This window comes from Protopterus annectens, chromosome 1.part1 (assembly GCF_019279795.1).
Source record: "Protopterus annectens isolate FY-2018-M chromosome 1.part1, PAN1.0, whole genome shotgun sequence".
Classification (NCBI taxonomy): Eukaryota; Metazoa; Chordata; order Ceratodontiformes; family Protopteridae; genus Protopterus; species Protopterus annectens.
In genome coordinates this window covers 1,579,021,017-1,579,041,605 of record NC_056726.1, presented here as the reverse complement: position 1 = coordinate 1,579,041,605, position 20,589 = coordinate 1,579,021,017, and the positions used below count along the sequence as shown (strand labels likewise).

The 20,589-nt window shown below is 43.9% G+C and overlaps 1 protein-coding gene across 1 annotated transcript in view; it reads right to left on the bottom strand.

Annotated features, from left to right (window-relative positions):
- The window catches only part of RRAGC (Ras related GTP binding C), a 571,600-nt gene that overhangs the window by 75,165 nt on the left and 475,846 nt on the right, over positions 1 to 20,589 (bottom strand). Inside the window, exon 6 of the mRNA XM_044083473.1 lies at positions 14,065 to 14,213. Within this exon, the coding sequence (XP_043939408.1) occupies positions 14,065 to 14,213 (149 nt within the window). The remainder of the gene's footprint in view (positions 1 to 14,064; positions 14,214 to 20,589) is intronic.

The following is a 20,589-nucleotide window of genomic DNA, read 5'->3' as shown; positions in this document are numbered from 1 at the left end:
AATAAATACCAATATGTCACTTGTAAGGAAAGGAGAACAACAAGGAAGAAAGGTAACAGAGAAAAAGGGGGATGGAGGGAGGGAAACCAGGACTGCAACAGTGAAAACACTATCATCTACAGTTATAGTAAGTGCACACAACTGTCCTATGTTCTTCATGTTTCACTGTTGCAGTCATCACATTTATTAGATTCCCAAAGCTGAGGAAATGGGTGGAGGCAATCAAGGAAACCAGGGGCTGGCTAGCATGCCCAGCAAGACTGCAGAGGCAAACCCTGCCCTGGATTTGGAAGAATGGCAGATGGTAATGCTTGGTAAATGTGTGAACAGATGTCCAGGTGGCAGCCTCCAGGATGTCCGTGGTGGGGACTCTAAGGAAAGCTGCAAAGGTTGAGGCTGCTCTGGTGGAGTGTGTCCTGTCTCCTTTGGGGGGAGGCTTGCCGTGCTGTTTGTAGCAGAAACAGATGCAGTGTGCTATCCATTTAGAAATGGTTTGCTTGGAGATGGCTTGGCCCTCTGCCCCTGAAGCAAAGCTAACCAGAAGTTAGATCAGACTTTCTGAAAGGTTTTAGTCCTGTCCAGATAGTATCTGAGCTGTCTGTGCACATCTAGAGAGTGCAGAATCATTTCGCCCTTGCTCGGAGGGTTAGGAAAGAAGGTGGGCAAATGGATGGATTTGCTGAGAGCCACAGTGGACACCACCTTGGGCATGAAGGATGGATTAGTTCTGAGGGATACCCTGTATGCATGAAAGATGATGAAGGGCTCCACAGCCATGAGTGCTTGCAGCTCAGAGACTCTTCTGGCTGAAGTGATGGCCAGGAGGAAGGCAGTCTTCCAGGAGAGAAATTTTAGCTCTGCAGAAGAAGTTGGTTCAAAAGGAGGCAGGGTGAGCTTTTCCAAGACAAAGTTAAGGTCTCAAGCTGGTGTTGGTGCCCTTTTGGGGGCCTCAAGTTGCTAGCCCCTCTGAGGAACTGTTTAATCAGAGGGTGTGACAAAAAGCGGCTGCTCAGTGGGAAAATGAGCAGAAATAGCAGAGGCATGAATATTTACAGAGGAGTAGCAGAGGCATGAATATTTACAGAGGAGAGAGAGACCACTGTGTAGTATTGTCAGCTAAATAATCCAGGATGATAGGGATGAAGGGCTGTGCAGTATTGGCCCCCTTAGCTTGGATCTAGGTGCAGAACCTTTTCCACCCTTAGCCTGGATCTAGGTGCAGAACCTTTTCCATTTGTCTGAATAAGACTTTCTGGTGCTAGGGCGTCTGGCCTCTCGGACAACATCCGGAACCTGTTTACCGAGGATGGCAGATTGGTCAGGTGTCAGGGTATAAGCCAAGCTGCTAAATTGAGCGTCTGCAATTGGGGGTGGATGAATTCCACTTCCTTCTGGGTTAGGAGGTTTGGAATCTGAGGAAGATTCCAGGGAGGGAGCGGGGACAGGCTGCACAGCAAGGAGTACCAGTGCTGTCTGGGTCAGTAAGGAGCTATGAGAATGGTCCTTGGTTTTTCCTCTCTGGGGATGAGAGGAAGAGGAGGAAAGGCATTGACCAAGAGATTGACCCAGGGGAAGGACAGGGCATCCACTTTCCAAGCCATGCAATGATGTTCCCTGGTGCTGAATTTGCTGAGCTGATGGTTGATGTGGGAGGCAAATAGGTCGACCTTCGGGGTTCCCCATTTCTGAGTTATTAGGGTGAAGGTACTTCTGTTGAGCTGCCACTCGTGTGGGTCCAGAAGGTTTCTGCTTAACTGGTTTGCCAGGGAGTTGAGAGAGCCTAATAAGAATTGTGCTAACAGGTGTAGTTGCATGGAAGAGGCTGTGACCCAAACGGTCATGGCCAGCCTGCATAGAGGGAAAGAGCGAGTCCCTCCCTGCTTGTTGCACCACATCACAGTGGTGCTGTCTGTTTTGATCAGGAGAACCCCTGGAGAGAGAAAGGGTTTGAAAGCTATCAAGGCGTGCTGCACAGCCATCATCTCTTTTTGACTGATGTGCAGGGGGGGTTGCTGTGGGCTCCACTGGCCCTGTATGCACCTGCCATCCAGGTGTGCACTCCAAGTGTAGTTTGATGCATCTGTGGTGAGGGTCCGGGCGGCGGGGGGTGGGGAGAAGGGCAGTCCCTTGTTCTAGGAGCATGATGTTGCCCACCAAAGAAATTCCTTTCTGAGGCAAGGAATTATAGGTAGAACAGTTTCCAGGTCTTGACAATGTTGACACCAAATGCTCTTTAGGTACCACTGAAGTTTCCTCATATGCAGTCTGGCATACAGAATGAGTAGTATGCAAGATCCCATGAAACCCAGAGCTTGCAGGATCTTCCTTGCAGACAGCTGGGGCCTGGTGGCCAGTTGAGAGAAGTAGGCTTTCAGAAAAATGTGTTTCTCTGGTGTAAGGTATGCCATTCTGGGATGCTGTGTCCAGACTTGCTCCCAGGAAGATTATCCTTTGGATGTGCACCTGTTTGGATTTTTCGTTGATTGTGTACCCTAGGGAGGTTAGTAGGGTCTTCAGAAAGGCCCGGTGCTTGAGCAGCTTTGCCTGGCTGTCTGCCTGAATAAGGCAGTCATTTAAGTATGGGTAAATTTGAATATTTCTTTGTCTGCAAAAGGCAATGGCCGGATCCAGACATTTTGTGAAAACTCTGGGAGCAGTAGATAAACCAAAGGGAAGCGCAGAGAACTGAAAGTGTTGAGATCCTGCCCTGAAGTGGAGATATTTCTTGCATGATTCCCTGACAGGAATGCGGAGATAGGTCTCTTTTAGATCTAGGATGGCTAGCCAAACATCCTTGGAGAGCATGGGTAACAGCTGCTGGAGGGTGAGCATTTTGAAATCACCAGGAAGGTGTTTAGAATGGATAGATCGAGGATGGGGTGTCAGGGTGCCCCCTATTCTGGACACCAGAAAAAGCCTAGAGTAGAAGCCTTGGCCTATCTGTTCTTCAGGAATGTGTTCTACTGCCCTCATAGAGAGCAGGGAATGGATTTGCTTTTGAGCCTCTGCCCACTGATTTGGTGGTAGATCTGGGAATGCTTTTGGTGGTAGATCTGGGAATGCTTTTGGGGTTGGAAGGATGTGGAAGGAGAATTTGTAACCGAGACACAATGTTCAGAACCCATTGGTCCTTCGTAATGGTGGCCCAGGTGCTTGAGTGAAAGGAGAGTTTTCCTCCTAGGGGTAAGTGAAGCTGGGCAGAGGGAAGGTTGGGAGGAGGGGAGTCATTGTGAGTTCTTACCGTAAGGGGGTGGCTTAGAACTCCCTGGTTTTGAAGTGGAGGTAGTCCACTGCTTAGATCTCTGACTACTTGGATCTCTGCATTCCCTGGGGCTGCTGTCTGGGGGGGCTGCTTCCACAGGGCCTAGTCTAGGCCTATTTACTCGGAGAAGGAAAGGACCAAGTGCTTGGAGGGACAATGCCTGCTGAACCTAGGGGGCTGGACCTGTAAGAAATCTTTTAACTGCTTGCACAGATTTTGCTTTTTCTTCCATCTTTTTTAAGACTTCTTCTGCCTTAGTGCCAAATAAGGTGTCTTTGTGCAAGGGGGTATCCAACAATTTAGATTTGACAGGGTTAGGTTAAGCCATGCATGTCTTCTAATGACAGATCCAGTGACTGCTGCCCTGCAAGAAGCTTCTAGTGCGTCAAAACCACAGTGCAGAGTGTGTTTAGTTACTTGACTTGCAGAATGTATTAAGTCTTGTACACCTTTAGATTCTGCCCAAGCAGAAAAGGAAGACATTTTTTGTTTAAGGAGTTCCAAAGTATGTTGCTGATATTTCAGCATACAGAACTGACAATTTAGTGCTCTGATAGCAAGACCAGCTGAGGTGTATACTTTTTTTACCCCATCTGTCCAATGCTCAGGAATCCCTGTCTGAAGGGGGTGGGATTCTTAGCAGAGGTTGCTTTAATCCCTTTTGACCCTTGAGAAATTACCTCAGGGTCAGCTATTGTATTTTTAAAACGATATTTGTGAGAGTCAGGGACTCTATAGTACCTGTCTGGTTTTCTGGGAGCAGTAGGTAGAGCATCAGGAGTCAAACTGGATTCAAGGAAAACATCATCCACAACATCCAGAACTGGGAAGATTGCCAAGGGTCTGTGTTGTGGAAGAAATAGGAATTCTCAGTCTCTTTTTAGACTGAGGGTAGTCCTGACTCTCCCACTGGAAATTAAATGCTCCCTTAAAGTATGCAGGGTTTCCCCAAAGGAAAAATCCTATGGGGGAGAGGCTGAAGGAATGGATACCTCTGCATCAGAAGCCTCATAAGTGGAGAGGCGATGCATGTCTTCATAGTCAGATGCATCAGATTCATCTGACTCTCGTTCAGACAAAACTACAGGAGACAGATCTCTTCCTTTTTGAGGGGGTAGTTTGGCTTCTCTGATCAGCACAAGGTCTTCCCCCATTTTAAGCATTTGAGACTGAGGCAAGGTAGCAGGAGCCTGAGAGTAGGTCGTCGGCCTCTTGGGTGTGGTTCGAACTCTGGGCCTAAGAAACTCTGTTGTTTTTGAAAGAACAGTAGTTGCTAAAGAAGACGTCTGCTTGTCTCGAGATTTGGTAGTGCAAAGGACTTCCTTGGAAGTTGGTGCCTGCTCAGTGGCTAAAGACTCATCCAAGGTAGAGACAACAGCAGGATCTTTAGTCGAAGAGTTTTGCAGCATACCGAACTCTGAAAGGGTCTCGGTAGCAGCCTGCAAAATCAACTGAAGCCGGCATCAGGGGCTGCGAAAGCGCCTGAGTACCAGAGGACTGAAAACTAGCTTAAGGGAAGCGTTGTCGGTAGGTTTGGACCTGTGCGGTCTGTCTCTGTCTTTATCTTTACATTTTTTCGGAAGATCTGTCGGATGGCTTACCAAAGCCATATCGGAATTCGAGGACTGTAAACTAAAATATCTGATATGGCTACAATAAGGGCCCGATGAAGTGACAACGTGGGGACATCATTGTCTGGGCCTAAACAAGTGAGGCAGTATGAGTGGAAGTCTTGGTGTGGTATTTGCTTTCCACAAGTGAGACAATTATTAACTTTCTGACATTGCTTAGTGCAAGAAAAAGGGATCCCAAACAGGGTGTTTAGCTTTAGAAAACTTCAACTTCAATTCGGAAATGAAAACTCAGGTAGCGGCCAACCGGCACTCGTGCGAACTGCTTCTGCTTCAGGCTCCATGGCAAGAAAGACTGTAATGGCATCAGCTGCTTTACTTTATACTACCCGACATTCAGTGCTCAAGCGACAGCAACCGACACAGAAATACTAAGTCTCTGGTATTCGGGCCTGGCAGGGATACCACGAAGAACATCCCTATTCGGTTAGTATTTCAGGAGAAATATCTCTTTTCCTTTTAGAAGGACTGGCCAGACTATCCCTGATAAGGGTGATAAGATTCTCTGCCATTTTAAGCAACTGAGCTTGGGGTGGTGGAGCAGGGGTAAAATGGTGGCTAGAGGTAGTTTTCCTAGGAGTGGCCTTCCCTCCAGGCCTAAGAATATCCAATGGTCTGAGAGAAATGGTAGTCTGAGAAGACTTTTTTTGTCTAGATTCGGGAGTGCGAAAAACCTCCTCAGAAGTTGGTGCCTGCTTCGCAGCTCCGGACTCAACCAAGGCAGTGACAAACAAAGGCTCGGAAGACGAAGATGACTTCTGCAGCATACCGGACTCCGAAAGGGTCTCAGTAGAGGCCTGCAAAGGTATCGAATTGGGCATCAGGGGCTGCAAAGGCACCTCACTGAATTCTGGAGAGCTGACGACCTGCTTAGCAGTAGAGTCATCAGAAGGCTTAGCCTTGTGTGGTCTGTCTCTATCTGTATCCTTGTTCTTCCAGAATGTTTATGGATTGTTGGCTGAAGGACGCCATTTTGGAACAAAAACATCTGGCTACAATAAGAGCTCTACGACTAATGGTTCTCGTGTTAAAGAGGGCACAGAACCAGTAATGGGAGACAACGTGGTCTGGGCCTAAACAAGTGATGCAGTATAAACAAGTGACGCAGTATGAATGGAAGTCTTGTTGTGGCATTTGCTTTCCACAGGCAGGACAATCGCAACTTTTCCGACATCGGTTAGTGCAAGAAGAAAAGTATCCCAAACACGGTACTTAGCTTTAGACGTTTTCAGCTGTAATTCAAACTCTGGTAGTGACCACCCAACACACTTGCAAACTGCTTCTGCTACGGGCTCCACGGCATGAAAGACTGATGTAATGGCGTCAGCTGCCTTCCTTTACAGCACTGACAACCTGATGTTAGGCAGCACGTGACAGCAGCCGACGGAGAATAACATGGACTCTGGTATTTGGACTGGCAGAGGGCTACCACAGCAGGGATAACCCACAGGTGATAACTGCAACAGTGAAACATGAACATCAGAGTTGACTAGATTTTCTGATGGACTTGGTTTTATCCAGATACAATCTTACTTGTCTGTGAACATCCAGGGAGTGCAGTATTCTCTCACTGTCATTCTGGGGAGAGGAGAAAAAGGTTGGTAGGTGAATGGACTGATTTAGCAATAGCTCATTGACCACTTTGGGCATGAAGGAGGGATGGATTCGCAGGGTCATCCTGTCTTTATGGAATATAGTGTAGGAGAGGGCATGCCATGAGTGCCTGTAACTCTGATACTCTTCCTGCTGAAGTGAGGGGTACTGAGGGCTACTAGCAAGACTATTTTCCATGTGCGTACCTGCAGGGATGCAGTAGTGGCTGGTTCAAATGGAGTCAGCGTAAGTTTTTCTAGGACATAATTTTGGTCCCATGGTGGTGGAGTAGGCTTTCTGGGTGGTCTTATGTGTAAGATCCCTTTTAAGAATAATTTAACATCCAACTTGGAGGGCAGGCAGGAAGAGATAGCAGACAGGTGCACTTTTACTGAAGAGTAAAACAGATCTACCTTAATGAGCTCACACACAAGCTAAGATTAAAGGGACATCCGTTAGAATGGGGCCCTTATGTCTTTGGAGACCCCATTTGGAGAATCTGTCCCATTTAGAAATGTAGGATCTCCATGCGTTAGGTCTCCTGGCCTCCTGCAGGATAGAAAGCATGTCCTCAGTGTAGCGGTGTATGAAGGGTACTAAAAGTTTATCATCCAGGGAGTTAGGCTCAGCATCTCTGGGTGTGGATGGATGAGAGCTCCCTTCTGCTGTGTGAGTAGGTCCACTTGTGAGGTAACTTCTGGTGATTGCCCTTGGCGAGGGATTGTAGAAGGGGGAACCAATGCTGCCTTGGCCATTACGGAGTCACCAGCAAGATTTTTGGCACGTCTCTCCTGATCTTCAGGAGGACTTTCTGAATGAGAGGGAAGGATGGAAAGACATACAGAAACTGTCCCTTCCATGAAATGGTGAAGGCATCCACTCTCCAAGCTAGGGGAGAGTGATGTTTGGTACAGAATTTTGTCAGTTTGTTCTGTGGGGAGGCAAACAGATCCATGTGTGGTGTACCCCACTGGCGGACAATGTCTAGAAAAACTTCCCTGTGCAACATCCACTCGTGATGTAGAGAGAATGATCTGCTTAGATCATCTGCCTGAAGATTGTCCTAGGAAGGGATGCATGCTGCCTGTAGGGATAAGTTGTTCTGCGAGGCTAATTCTCAAATTTGCATTGCCAGCCTGCATAGAAGGTAGGACCTGGTTCCCCCTTGTTTGCTGATGCATCACAGGACAGTGGTATTTTGTCTAAGAAGATTAGCAGAGGGCCTGGCTGAAGGATATAGAGAAAAGCCTTCAAGGCCAAATGAACTGTTATTAATTCTCTGACACTGATGTGATTCCTCAAGAGGGATGCCTGCCAAGGTGCTTGTACCTTGAGTCCCTTCATAGTAGGCCCCCAGCGCAGATCTGATGCATGTGCATGCATATGGGTTGGGAGGGTGGCCTAATGGTTAAGGCGTTTGCCTTACAAACACAAGGTGCAGGGTTTGAGTCTCACAAGGTGTAATTGGCTAGGCTTACAATGGCTCGCAAGAGCAGTTAGCCTAGTACTAACCTATGACCCTATGTTGACCTGATGTGGGGGGGGGGGGGTAGGAGGGGTAGTCCTGGATTCCTTTGAACCTGTTGCATCCACCACCTTAGTTCTGTTTGTAGACTAGGTAGGAAGGGTATTTGGAACTCTAGAGGATGGCTGTGCTGGGACGATAAGTTTTTCAAATACCACTGTAGATTCCTCATGTGCATCCTGGCTAGGGGAAGTATAGGGATGGTGGCTGCCATCAGACCTAAAAGGCGCATACACTGACTGTCTTGTTGACAGCTGGTCTACTTGGAGGAGGTCTTAGAAATAGTTTGTCAGGGAGATTATTTTGTCTTGGAGTAAAAATGCCCTCATTAGGTCTGTCCAAATCCTGCACCCCAGGAAGACCTTTGTCTTGTTCTAGGGATAGAGATGACTTGGGGAGGTTCAGTTTGAAACCTAGTCTCTTAAGCAGGGACAGAGGGTCTCTTTCTGCAAGAATCAAAACATTGTCTAGGTAAGGACAGATCTGTATGCCCTTGGTCCTGCAAAAGGCTACAGCGGGAGCAAAGCATTTGGTGAAAACCCTTGGTGCAGTGTACAAATCAAAGGGCAAGGCAGTAAATTGAAAATGAGAGGAAGGGCCAGCAAAATAAAGCATGTCTTGTGGTTTGGGTGTATGGGGATGTGGAGGTAAGCCTCCTTAAGGTCCAAAGTGGCCATGAATGCTTGAGGTGGTAATAGTGGAAGCAGGGTCTATAGGGGCAACATGTCCAAACGACAAAGGCCAGTAACATATCCATTAATAAAAGCACAAAACCTCTCTAGCGCCTCGGCATAAAGCCTTCCAGGAGATAACAATAGTAAAAAGGAGCACCTCTTATAAAGGTGCATCAATTAAACAATTAAACAAATAAAACAATTAAACAAAATCTAATACCATTAATTCTTTACAATAAGTATTTGCAATTGCATTCCTGATTTAATCCACCAGGTATTAAAGTGTTATACTTTAAAATAAAAACTGCTTCTTTGAATAATAGCTTATTCTTTAAACAAGTTACATTTACTGCTTTAACTTGTTCAAGAATACACAGCCTCTCAATTCTGAATAAGCTCCCCCATGTACAGAATTAATGTGGGAAGCAATAGGACTTTCTATCTTATTATTTTTAATATCACGAATGTGTTCCTGCAATCTAACCTTAAATGACCTCCTACTCTCACCTATACAGAAAAGACTGCAGAGACACAAGTGCATAAATAATACCTACAGCATTACAAGTAAACTCTGCTACCGGTCTAAATTTCAAACCATTAATTTTATCAAAAAAACTGGTAACATATGAACAAACTGAGCAATTTCCACATGCCCAGGTGCCCAATCTACCAACTTCACTTCCCACATTTACATCAGGTAGGGAAAAAGTTGCATGTACTAACATATCTTAAATTACGGCCTCTTAAAAGAAATCAAGGGTGCATGCCATACATTTTTTTAATTTATGTCTTCCCGCCATCAAAAAAGGCCAATAATATTTTATAATGGCTATAATCTCATCAGATAGTATAAGAGGTAACAAAATAAATTTTCCTACCTTCTTCATTTTTCATTCTCTGCAGTGTATTATGTTCCCTAATATTTCTTTTATCTATCTCTGGAAAACATAACTTCTCTAAGGCCTTTTTAGTAACTCCCAAAGCATATCCCCTATTTTTAAACATCTGACAGGAGTTAAAAATCTCTTTCTAAAACAGATTCACTACATAACCTACTGACTCTTAGTAGCTCTCCATACGGTAGGGAGTTCAAAATATGAACTGGATGGCAACTACGTCCATCCAAAAAATGGCAAATCGCCACCAAATTTTCTATGTATATTAGTAGTGATTTTTCCATCTCTATTATTACCTTCTAAGATTAGGTCCAGAAAAATAACAGAATTACCACTTTGTAAACCTTTAAACCTTAAACCTAAATGATTAGAATTTAATACATTAACAAATTAACAAAATCTTGTATTAATGATTTATCTCAACATAAAAAAAAATCAAATCATCAATAAATCTAAAATAATGAATTACATACTTTCTAAAAAAAAACTCCAATCTATATAAAAAAGTAATTTCAAAATATCCCATAACCAGGTTAGCATACATTGGGGCAAAAGGAGCCCCCATAGCTGTACCTTGTATCTACTGATAAACTACCTGATTAAATTCAAAATAATTATTAACTAAACTAAAATAAATTAATTCAATAATATCATTTGAAACTGGACTGTCACCCAAAAAGAAGTTAAGGGCCTCAGTACCTACTGAATGCTTAATATTTGTGTACAGGCTCTTAACATCTAATGTGATCCAGTAATAATCTCTCTCCCAAAACACACATTTAATCTTATCTAAGAAGTCAAGGAATATTTTATGCAGGAATCTAAAGTTATTACAAATTTAGTTAGATAATGCAACATAATTCCAAATAGTTACTGGCTGCTACTGTAGGATGACCTGGTGGATTCACTAGGTCTTTATGTACTTTGGGTAAACAATAAAACTTAGCCAAAGTACAATTGTCTGTATTAAATTTCACATCTAAATCTTTTTTAGACAAATATCCAAGTCTAAAACCTCTTAATAAAATGTCTTTGAAATTTTTTTACAGCTTGTTCATATTCAACAATACTAGATACTTTATATACATCTCTCATATTTAAATGGTCCATACACATTTTTAAATAATGAGTAAAATGCAGCACCACTACTTTACTACCCTTATCAGAAGGCTTAATAACAAAGTCTTTTATCTTACTCATATTTTGTAAAGTTTGCCACTTTCTTTTACTTAAATTATAACTTGAGGTGGTAATAGTGGAAGCAGGGTCTATAGGGACAACATTCTGAAAGAGAGGACTTTTAGAAAAAGATAAGTCCAGGATTGGTCACCATGGTCCATCCTTCTTTGTAACTAGGAAAGTCTGGAGTAAAACCCTTTTCCTTCTTGTCCTAGTGGTACAGTTTCTATGGTGCCTTGTTCCCATAGATCCTAGATAATGTGTGGAATTGGGTGAAGCCGATTTTTGGGTGGGAAAGGAATGCCCTGTGAGGTGGGTCTTTCCTGCTAGGACAGAAAATATCCTTTTTCCACTATCGCCAGCACCCAGTGGTCTGTGGTGATTTCTTTCCAAAGAGGCAGACAGTGTGAGAAATGGGAAGCCAGGAGGAGGTGGGAAAAGCAGTCCCGCATTGTTGCCATTATTTCTGTCCTGAAAGGACTGTCTTTGGGCTGGATGAGAAGGGGTAGTTCTTGAAGGTAATCTCCTAGTCCCTTTCCTATGCCTGCTAGAGGCAGGGGTGGTGGCAGAAGGGGCCCTTCTGACAGGATGCCTTAGCAGAATAATTTCTATAGTACTTCGGTATGGGAGAGACTTGCAGGTGTTTAATATCCTGCAAGTCTTTTCTCTTCTGTAAATTTTTAAATAACTCTGCAGACTGCTTATCAAACAGAAGATCATCATCAAGAGGGGGCATCTTGGACTTTGGACTTAAAATCTTCTGGCACGGGTTGGAGACTATGCCAGGAATACCTGTGCAGGACTGATGCATTTGTAGCTGATCTAGAAGAGGCCTCTGCTGCTTCATAACTGCATCTGATGGGAGTGCCTGGCCACCTGGGATGCCAGGGATAGCTTAGATGCTGCTTCAGTTTTGTTAGGGGAGTCAGGTAGGGAGTTCAAAAGAGTTGAGGCTTGGGACACAAGTCCAAGGCATATTTTACCATACGTGTTTGGTAGTTAATTGCTCTGAAGGCCAGGGTGGAGGAAGTGTAAGTTTTCTTGCCCAACTTATCCATAATTTTACTGTCTTTATCTGAAAGTAAGAGATGATGAAGACAGCAATCTAGATTTTCTACCTGGGGCCAAAGCAATGACAGCAGGGTCTGCGCCAAGGGGGTGGGGGAGTTACTAGGAATTTGTGGTAATCAGGCACTTAACAGAAACGGTCTGGTTTCTTTGGGCCAGGAGGCTGAGAGTCAGGGGTTCTTAGAACAGGAAACAAATGCATCAAGGTATGCAGGGATAACTGGAGGAATGGCTGATTGGGAGAGTGATTCAACCTGCAACAACTCAAAGTATCTTTTTTGAGTTTCTGTTATTTAGGAAGTATCCCATTTGAAGTATTCCTTCATCTTGGTGATAGTTTCATCAAATGTTATGTCCTCTGGAGGGGAATCTCCAACAGAATCCTCATCTGGAGAATAATATTCCAGGGGGGAGGCTATTTATGAGGAATAGGTGATAGACTCCTCTGAGCAACAAGAGAGGGCCTCTTCTTTTTCCTGGGGAATAAGTGAGGCAGCAGAAGTAGGCCTTCGGGCTGAGCACTGGAATAGAGGGGGCTGAGGAGGGTTGTAGGCCTAAGGGCCATGAAGGCCTGCATGAGGGACTGAGTAAATGACTGCCAGTCTGGTTGTCCTTCAGGCTGGTAGATAAAGGATTTTTTTCTTTTTCTTTTTAAAGCAGTAGATAAGGGAGACCCTGTAGATCTAGATTCTACGGCCTTAGCAAAGGAAGGATACTCTGATTCCTGAAATCCAGAAAGGCATCTGGTAGAACCCAGTTCTCCCTAGACATCGGGAATAATCTACGTCTGAGACATCTCCGCCGACATGCTGGCAGGCACTTTGGATACTGGCACCTAGAGGGGAGCCGTAGAAGCAGATGGCTCTAGCAGATGTTTCTCAACCCCTACATCAGTAGTTGGCGGGGTGTCCGACGACAGAGAGGCAATAGTAGTAGGCCACGAAACTTTAGCCTTTTTTCTTTGGCAGTTCAATCAGTTTGGCCAATTCTGGATCCATTCTAAGGACTAGCTTCTTAAGCCTTTGAAGTACAGGTTAAGGGCGGCCAAACGGATTCTAAGAGTTTTAGGGATGAAGGACTGGCAGATGGCGCAGGAGGTATGGTCGCGTTCCTGGCATAGACAAAAGACGCAACGGTCATGGGTGTCCTTATGCAGAATTTGGCACCCACATCGGCATTTAACCTTCTTAGTGGACATCGGCTAATGTAAAAACCAGCAAACCAAGTTCAAGCAAGCAGTGTAAGTAAGAAATCCCGAACAGGGTACTAGGTTTTGATAAAGAGGAGTGATGCAATCGATCTGACACTTGACTGCAGCAGAAAAGTTCTGAGGTCTGTGTGCGCAGATGTCACATTTAAGGTCCCTGGTTTTATGACCCTATGTGTGACATCTCATGCACCAACAGCAACCAGGCTGAAAGCTTTTATACAGGAGCAGACATTCGGGTCGCCTGAGGCGGAGGACCCTACAGTAAGTGTACTGCAACATGAGAATAGGAGGACATCTCAAATTCCTAGAATTACAACAAAAGCTGAAAAATCAGCTGCAACAGAAAAAAAAAAGATCATGTATGTGAATGGAGACCAAGTAGGTACTGGCTTCTCTGACAACGGGCAGGAGCCATCTGCTATGACACTTCTTTTCATGACAATGCTGCATCAAGCAGGGTGCCCAAATGTGGACACACATGTGAAAGAATACATACATAACACTCAAAGCCTGCAGATAACTTCATACTTTGTCTATTCAGCAGTGGAAACTGCATTTCCGATCTATTTAAGTTAATCCCTCTAAAATAAATTTAATAGTGTTAAGATCTATAACAGAACAGTTGAAAGCAGTGTCATTTCCAGTCTGTGTAGTCTTGTAGTTTATGATTATAGGTTCATAGGTTGGTACTAGGCTATCTGCCAGAGCAGATTCATACAATAAAACCAATAATGTCATAAGCCTCACCTCCAAAATATCTAAAAATGCAAAATATTTCAAAGTTTTCATATCAGTGATAACAGGAAGGCAAAATGCAGTTGTATAAAACAATATGGTATGCATTTTTTGAACATAGGACAGACATAAGCAGACAGTATATATTTGAAAAGCTCAAAATTCAAAAACACTGTGCTCAGAACTAACCACTCTTGTATGGGTTTCCCTCCAGAATATACAAATCCAGCACAGTGTCAGAAACTAAAAAATATTTCACGTATCAAGCTTTGCCAGAAAATAGCCTGTTACCTTTTCGCTCAAAACTTTCTTCCCTAAGAATGCAGACCAAGGCAAGAAACTTTGTTACTTCTTTTAAGTAGAGAACTGTTGTGTTATTTAGTTTTATGATTGCCATGGACTCTTTGTCATATGCACTTCCACTTCCATCTTCTTTCAAACTACCAAAAATAAACATAAAAATTAAAATTCAAAAGACTTTTCAGGCTCAGTGAGACACTCAAGTGTGAGATCTGTAAGCACATCACAGTTTACAAGTGCATGAATTTGAAATAACCTACTATAAATTCTGTGAAAAACTTCCATTCAGAAAACAGTCACATTTTCTTTTGAAAAACACAAAGCAGTGAATTTAATGGTTACCTAGCAAATTCCTGCTGCATACCATATGAATGTGCAATAATAAACAGTTTAAAATGCTGCAAGTTGTGCCTTTAAGACATTTACTAAACCATATAAATGTGATGCATCTCCTACTCCGACAAATGATATAGTACCCATTTACTTTTCTGCATCTTAAAGAATAAAAAAATCCACTAAGAAACCATAAAAGAAGTTAAACAACTTGTCATGCACTTCCATGCTCTTGCACACCAGTTTTCTTGGCATCTGAACACTTACACAAGCAAACCATGCAGATTTATGAAAATCCTGTAGACTGGTGCTGTAGGGAACAGATGGTCAGGGCCAATGAGACAGCTCTTACCATCATACTTCCTACTAGCATATCTTTACACAGCCGATACAACTGCAATAAATGGAGGGCAGTGGCATTCACACACCTGAATCATACTACTACAGATTTTACCTTTACCAAGCAGTAATGCTGCCTGGGCCAGAAGGCAGTCACTAGCAACACTTCTTGGTTTGTCCCTACAGATATTTACAAGGAACTGGGATTGGGGGAGGGGAGAAGCCATAATTGGGACATTCCCTCTCCCCAGTGGAAAAACATGGTATCCGTTTTCTACGCTTGAGGACAAGGGATCCTGAACAAAACAGCTGGAGTGGTCTGTTTTGTGAGGAGGCAAACATAACTATCTGAGGAATACAGTAACTGTGGCCTACCTTCAAGGAGGCCTCTCTGTTCATCTATTCGTGAGGGCTCTCCATGGACCTGCTTAGTGAGTCTGCAAGCCGTCTTATGACAGGATCTAAATGGCATGTAGGGACAGATTTGCTTTCAAAGTCCCATGCCCATGCCATCAGAGCTATCCTGCACAGCTGGTAGGACTTGTCCCCCACCCTCTTTTTGATGTGCCACATGACCATGGAGCTGTCTACGAAAATCCTGAGTGGGCCTGGGTTCCAGCATTGTGAGAACACTTGAAAGACTTGAATAAGGGATATTATTTCCTTCATGTTGATGTGGTCCAATCTCTTTGGGGGTACCATTGGCCTTGAACTCTTGTGGGACCCATCCACATAAACCAAGCCATATCTGATGTAGAACGGCAGTCCTGGGTTGAGAAGAATTTGAGGGATTCACCATTGCAAGCCTTTCTTCAGAAAGGGCAAGACAGGGATTTAGAAGTCCAGTTGGTGACAGTGCTGAGACCAAAGAGACTTGTGTAGTATGGCAAATGGTACCAGAGGTATTGTGGCTGCCGCACAGTCCAGAGTTCTTACGATTTCTCTGGCTGAGACTGAATCCAGAGGAAATAGTTACACAAAGATTGGACTTTCTCCAAGGGGAGAAAGACAGTCAGAGAAGGTATTCCCCCTGCAACCCAAGAAGACCAGATTCTGGGATGGGGTCCAGGAAAACTCCTTCAGAATGAGGGAGAAACAAATTTTTCTGGGAGTAAGACTATGTTATGTGCAGCCGTAGAGTGTCATGGGGACAGAAATGTGCCCATGTATGGAAATTTGTGCTCCCTTGGTCTAGCAAAAGGCAACAACCAGTGCAAATCACTTTGTAAAAACCCTGAGCAGTAGACAGACCGAAGGGTAAAGCAGAAAAAGTGCGATGAAAAAACAGAAAACCAGAAGAATTTCCTGCAGGTGGGTGAATGGGATGTGCAAGTATACATCCTTCAAGTCAAGGACACTAGAAAGGCTTGAGGAAGGATAAATAGGGGTTGAGTTTACAAGGAGAGCACCCTGAAAGATGGCACTTCCAGAAGGGTGTTGAGATGAGACAAGTCATTTATGGGCATCCAAGTACCTTTCTGTCCTATAGACAAGCAAGAGTCTTGAAAAAAAAGCCTTTTCCTAGATCTAAGGGTGGAATCAGTTTTATTGTCCCTTAAGATAAAAGATCCCGGACAAGGGGTGGGATGAGTGACCCTGGTTAGGTGATGGTGGAGGGATTCCCCTCAAAGACGGGAGCTACCTGCAGGACATTCTCCATCCTTATGAGATAATGGATAACACCCAATTGTCTGTAGTGATGAATTCCCAAATTGGGAGGGACAGCTACAGACTTTTGGAAAAGGGGGGGGGGGTTCTTGTAAAACGGGGTGGGGACAGAAGATAATCAGGCTGACACTGATTTGTCTGTAAAGTATTCTTCCAGGTTTAGAATCTCTAGTATAGGTTTCTCCTGAAATCTTATGCTGTGCCATTTCCTGCCCTTCTGAGAAGTTTTTGCTTTCTATGAAAAAAGGAAGTAGGTTTGGAGGGCTGATTCTTTTGAAATCTATTTACTAAAGTGATAAAAATGTGTTTGAAATTCTGGACAATATTTTCCTTCTCTTGCAGAGACTTTAAAATATCCACCAACACAGTAGGTCCAAATAAAAAGTCCCTATGAAAGGAGGTGGTCCAAAATCTTGGGCTTCAGTATCTTCTGGGAAGGACTGTAAACAAAGCCAAGCAAATCTGCACATAACAGAACTCATGGCTGCAGCCCTTTTAGGAAGCCTCTGCAGTACTAATGCGGCACTGAATAGAATGCTTCTCCAGTAGAATTAATCTGATACAAGTATGCCAAGAAATAATCATGTGAATCAGACTGCGCTTCCTCCTCAGATAATGAGTTGTCTCGTCTCTTCAGGGGAGGAGGGACTTGAAGGAAGGAGACTTTCACAAAATAGCCTTGTATAGAGCATGTGAGAATTCAATCCATTCCTTTATCCGAAACATCCACGAGGGAGAAACAGGTTTGTTTTTTTTTACATTTTCCTAGTCATGATGTCCATCCTAACAAAGTGTAGGAGGTATGCCCTGTGGTCCCTCAGAAATAATCATCCTCAGTTCCCTCTTTTCTACCACCTCAGTGGGATAAGACTCAGATGTGCAGGAAAAAGACATCATACCACCTCTGGTGGGGGTCATGGCAGCAGGCACTTGAGGAGGAGTTGGATGTTCCACAGATTCTTGTTGCATCCCATTAGGAAATCTGAATCAAACCAGGCAGCTGAAAATTCAGACCTTGTTTTCTTACTCTTTTTTGGGTGTAAGCAGGATGTCCGAGGCTGAGAGTTCCACAATCTTGCTTTGCATGAAGTGCTTCACGTATTAGGTCTCAAAGTACTTAAAGAGGAAAGTTTGGCACAGAAGGCATTAGGAAAGAAGTGGTAAATTTTACAATTTCAGTAACCGTGTTCAGCACTTACATAAAACAGACACTGGAAATGGAGGTCTTTATAAAGTATATGCCTACCCATTCATAGCAGACAATTTATTACTTATTAACATTTTACTGGGAAAGTCTACTGGGTCAGAAACCCATTTTCAGTGGAAGCCCAGACAGAAAAGCTCCAACAAAGAATTACAAAGTATTCAAGTTTAACATAAGTATAAATTAAGTCACATGTATGCAATTCAGAACAGCACAGAGTTTACATTATTAAATATTTAGGATGACAACATACAGGCAAAGAAGTTACATGTGTAAAAAGCAGAGATATACAACAGTACATTTACAGTGTGCGTTTGTGACAAATTTGAAACTGTGTACAAGTCACAGGTTAGACATCCTGCTACGAGACATTTTACATACAAGAATTAAACATTTTTAAGGTGGCCTGTTTGATTTGCAGAGGCAGGAGGGGTTAAGTAATCTGCTTTTTAGAGCGGATTTAAAGGTTTTCATACAGTCAAATTGAGTCATGTGGGAGGGGGTAAGGAATTACAAAGTGTAGCAATGCTACGGGAGTACAGACATTGTCCTGCTTGCTGGGTTATGTTACGGTTAACAACTGTCTACTAGAAGATCTTAGTGTTCATTTAGGAATACAAACTTGTAGGATGGAGCAGAGTGTTGGGCAGATGTTGGGTTTAAAAATTAGTTTGTGAGCTAAAGTTACTTGCGTATAATAGAGATGGTTGGAAAACTCGAGCCAATTCAGTTCTGAAATAGTCTGGTAATGGTGTGAGTGGTTAGGCATTCCTGAGGCAAATTGAGAAGTTATGTACCTACCATAACGTTCCATGTTAGTTGTCTTCTCTCACCTTCTTTCTTGCTGGATGGGTTCAGAGCCGAACCTCGGCTCCGACTCGGCCACTTACTAAAGCTCGAGAGCTAATTTTACCGGCTCGAGGCAACCCTATATCCCATGATGTTAGGCGATAACTTCTCAGATCTCGTTTGGTAGCTGGAACCAACATTAGGCAATATAGTGCTCCAACTAGAGAAGAGGAGGAAAAAGGGATAACCCTCTAAAGATCGCTATCTAAGCTGTAGCTACCCTGGGACAAGCTATTTGGCTGAAAATGCAAGAACAGGATCCTTTCAAAGAAGGGAAAATCTTCTCGGTCTGTCCAGGCTAGGGGGATGGAGGGCGGGACGCAAGAAAGAAGGCGAGAGAAGACAATTAACATGGAACGTTATGGTAGGTACATAACTTCTCAATGTTAAGTTGTCAATCTCGCCTTCATTCTTGCTGGATGGGACCGCGTCCCTAGCACCTTCACCCTGGGTGGCTCATTGGAACAGACTCTTAAGAACGGTGGACCCGAAATTTGCCCTGTATCTGGAGGCCATGTCCAATTTGTAATGCAAAACAAAGGTATGAGGAGAGGCCCATGTGGCTGCTGCACAAATAGTGTCTATTGGTAGTCTGGCTTGAAAGGCTGTTGATTGTAGCTAGCGCCCTGGTTGAATGGGCCCTTGGTCTAGAAGTCAACTCTTTATCTCCGAGTTGATAAATACTTGTGATCAGAGAAGAAAGCCACCTAGACAGGGTTACCTTGGATACTGGAAGGCCTTTCCTATTCTCTGCATAAGATAAAAAGATTTGATCAGATTTCCTGATTTGTTTAGTTCTATCCAAATAATATCGGAGCTGACGACGAACGTCCAGACAATGCAGTTTTTGCTCCGCCCTGTTCGAATAATTGGGGAAGAAAACTGGGAGGTCAATTGATTGATTTAAATTTGTCTGCAAAGCCACCTTAGGTGCGAAAGAGGGGTTCGTCCTTAGAGAAACTCTGTCTTTGTGAAAGACTAAATAAGGATGACGAATGCAGAGGGCATGAAGTTCAGATACTCTCCTAGCAGATGTAATAGCGACTAGGAAGAGCGTTTTCCAGGAAAGTAACTTCAATGAACAGGAAGCCGCAGGTTCAAAGGGAGGTAGAATCAAGGATGTTAAAACTAAGTTTAGATCCCACTGCGGCGGAGGATCTTTGATCGGGGGCTTGAGTAAGAAGATACCTCTAAGGAATGCTTTGCAAAGCTTATGGGACATGATGCTGCAGTCCGAAAAGCCTACGTGGAAATTAGAAATGGCTGCCAACTGGACTTTTACTGTGGAGGATGATGATCCTGAATGAAAAATTTCAGCTAGGAAATCCAACACCGAGTGAACTGGAGCAGTGAATGGATCTATATTCCTATCCTTTGTCCAGAAGGAAAAACGTTGCCATTTACTCGTGTAGATCCTTCTGGTGGAAGACTTAAGGGAAGCTACTATAATATCCCAAACGGGATTTGAAATCATAGGAAGCCTGGCTAGGGACGGAAGTGGAGCAACTAAGCGGTGAGGTTGAGAGAATGGAGGGATTGGTGCAGCTGCCCCGACTGATGGGCCAAAAGATCTGGTACTGGATCCAGATGCCAAGGCTGCTCCAAGAGATAATGATGTAGAACGGAAACCATATCTGTCGAGGCCAATAAGGGGCAATGAGAATCATCTTGGCTCTCAAGGTGGTTGCTTTCTGAATTACCTGTGTTATTAATGGAAAGGATGGAAAGGCGTAAAGAAGTCCCCGAGGCCAAACGTGGACTAGAGCGTCTCTGGGGGGATGGCCTGGAAGGGGGAAGAGAGTGAAGAAGTCGGGGCATTTGCTGTTTTGAGGTGTAGCAAAACGATCGCAGCAAGGAAGGCCCCACTTCTGAAAAATCTCTTCCGTCACAGATTGTTTGAGAGACCACTCGTGTGGCATGAGAATAGCTCGGCTCAACTTGTCTGCTATGACGCTGGACTTCCCGGGAATATGCGTTGCTATCAGAAACTGCTGAGAAGAGATCGCCCATTGCCAAAGACTGAGTGTTTCTCGACACAGGGGATAGGACTTGGTTCCGCCCTGCTTGTTGATATACCACACTTTGATATACCACACTACGGACATATTGTCCATTTCGATTGC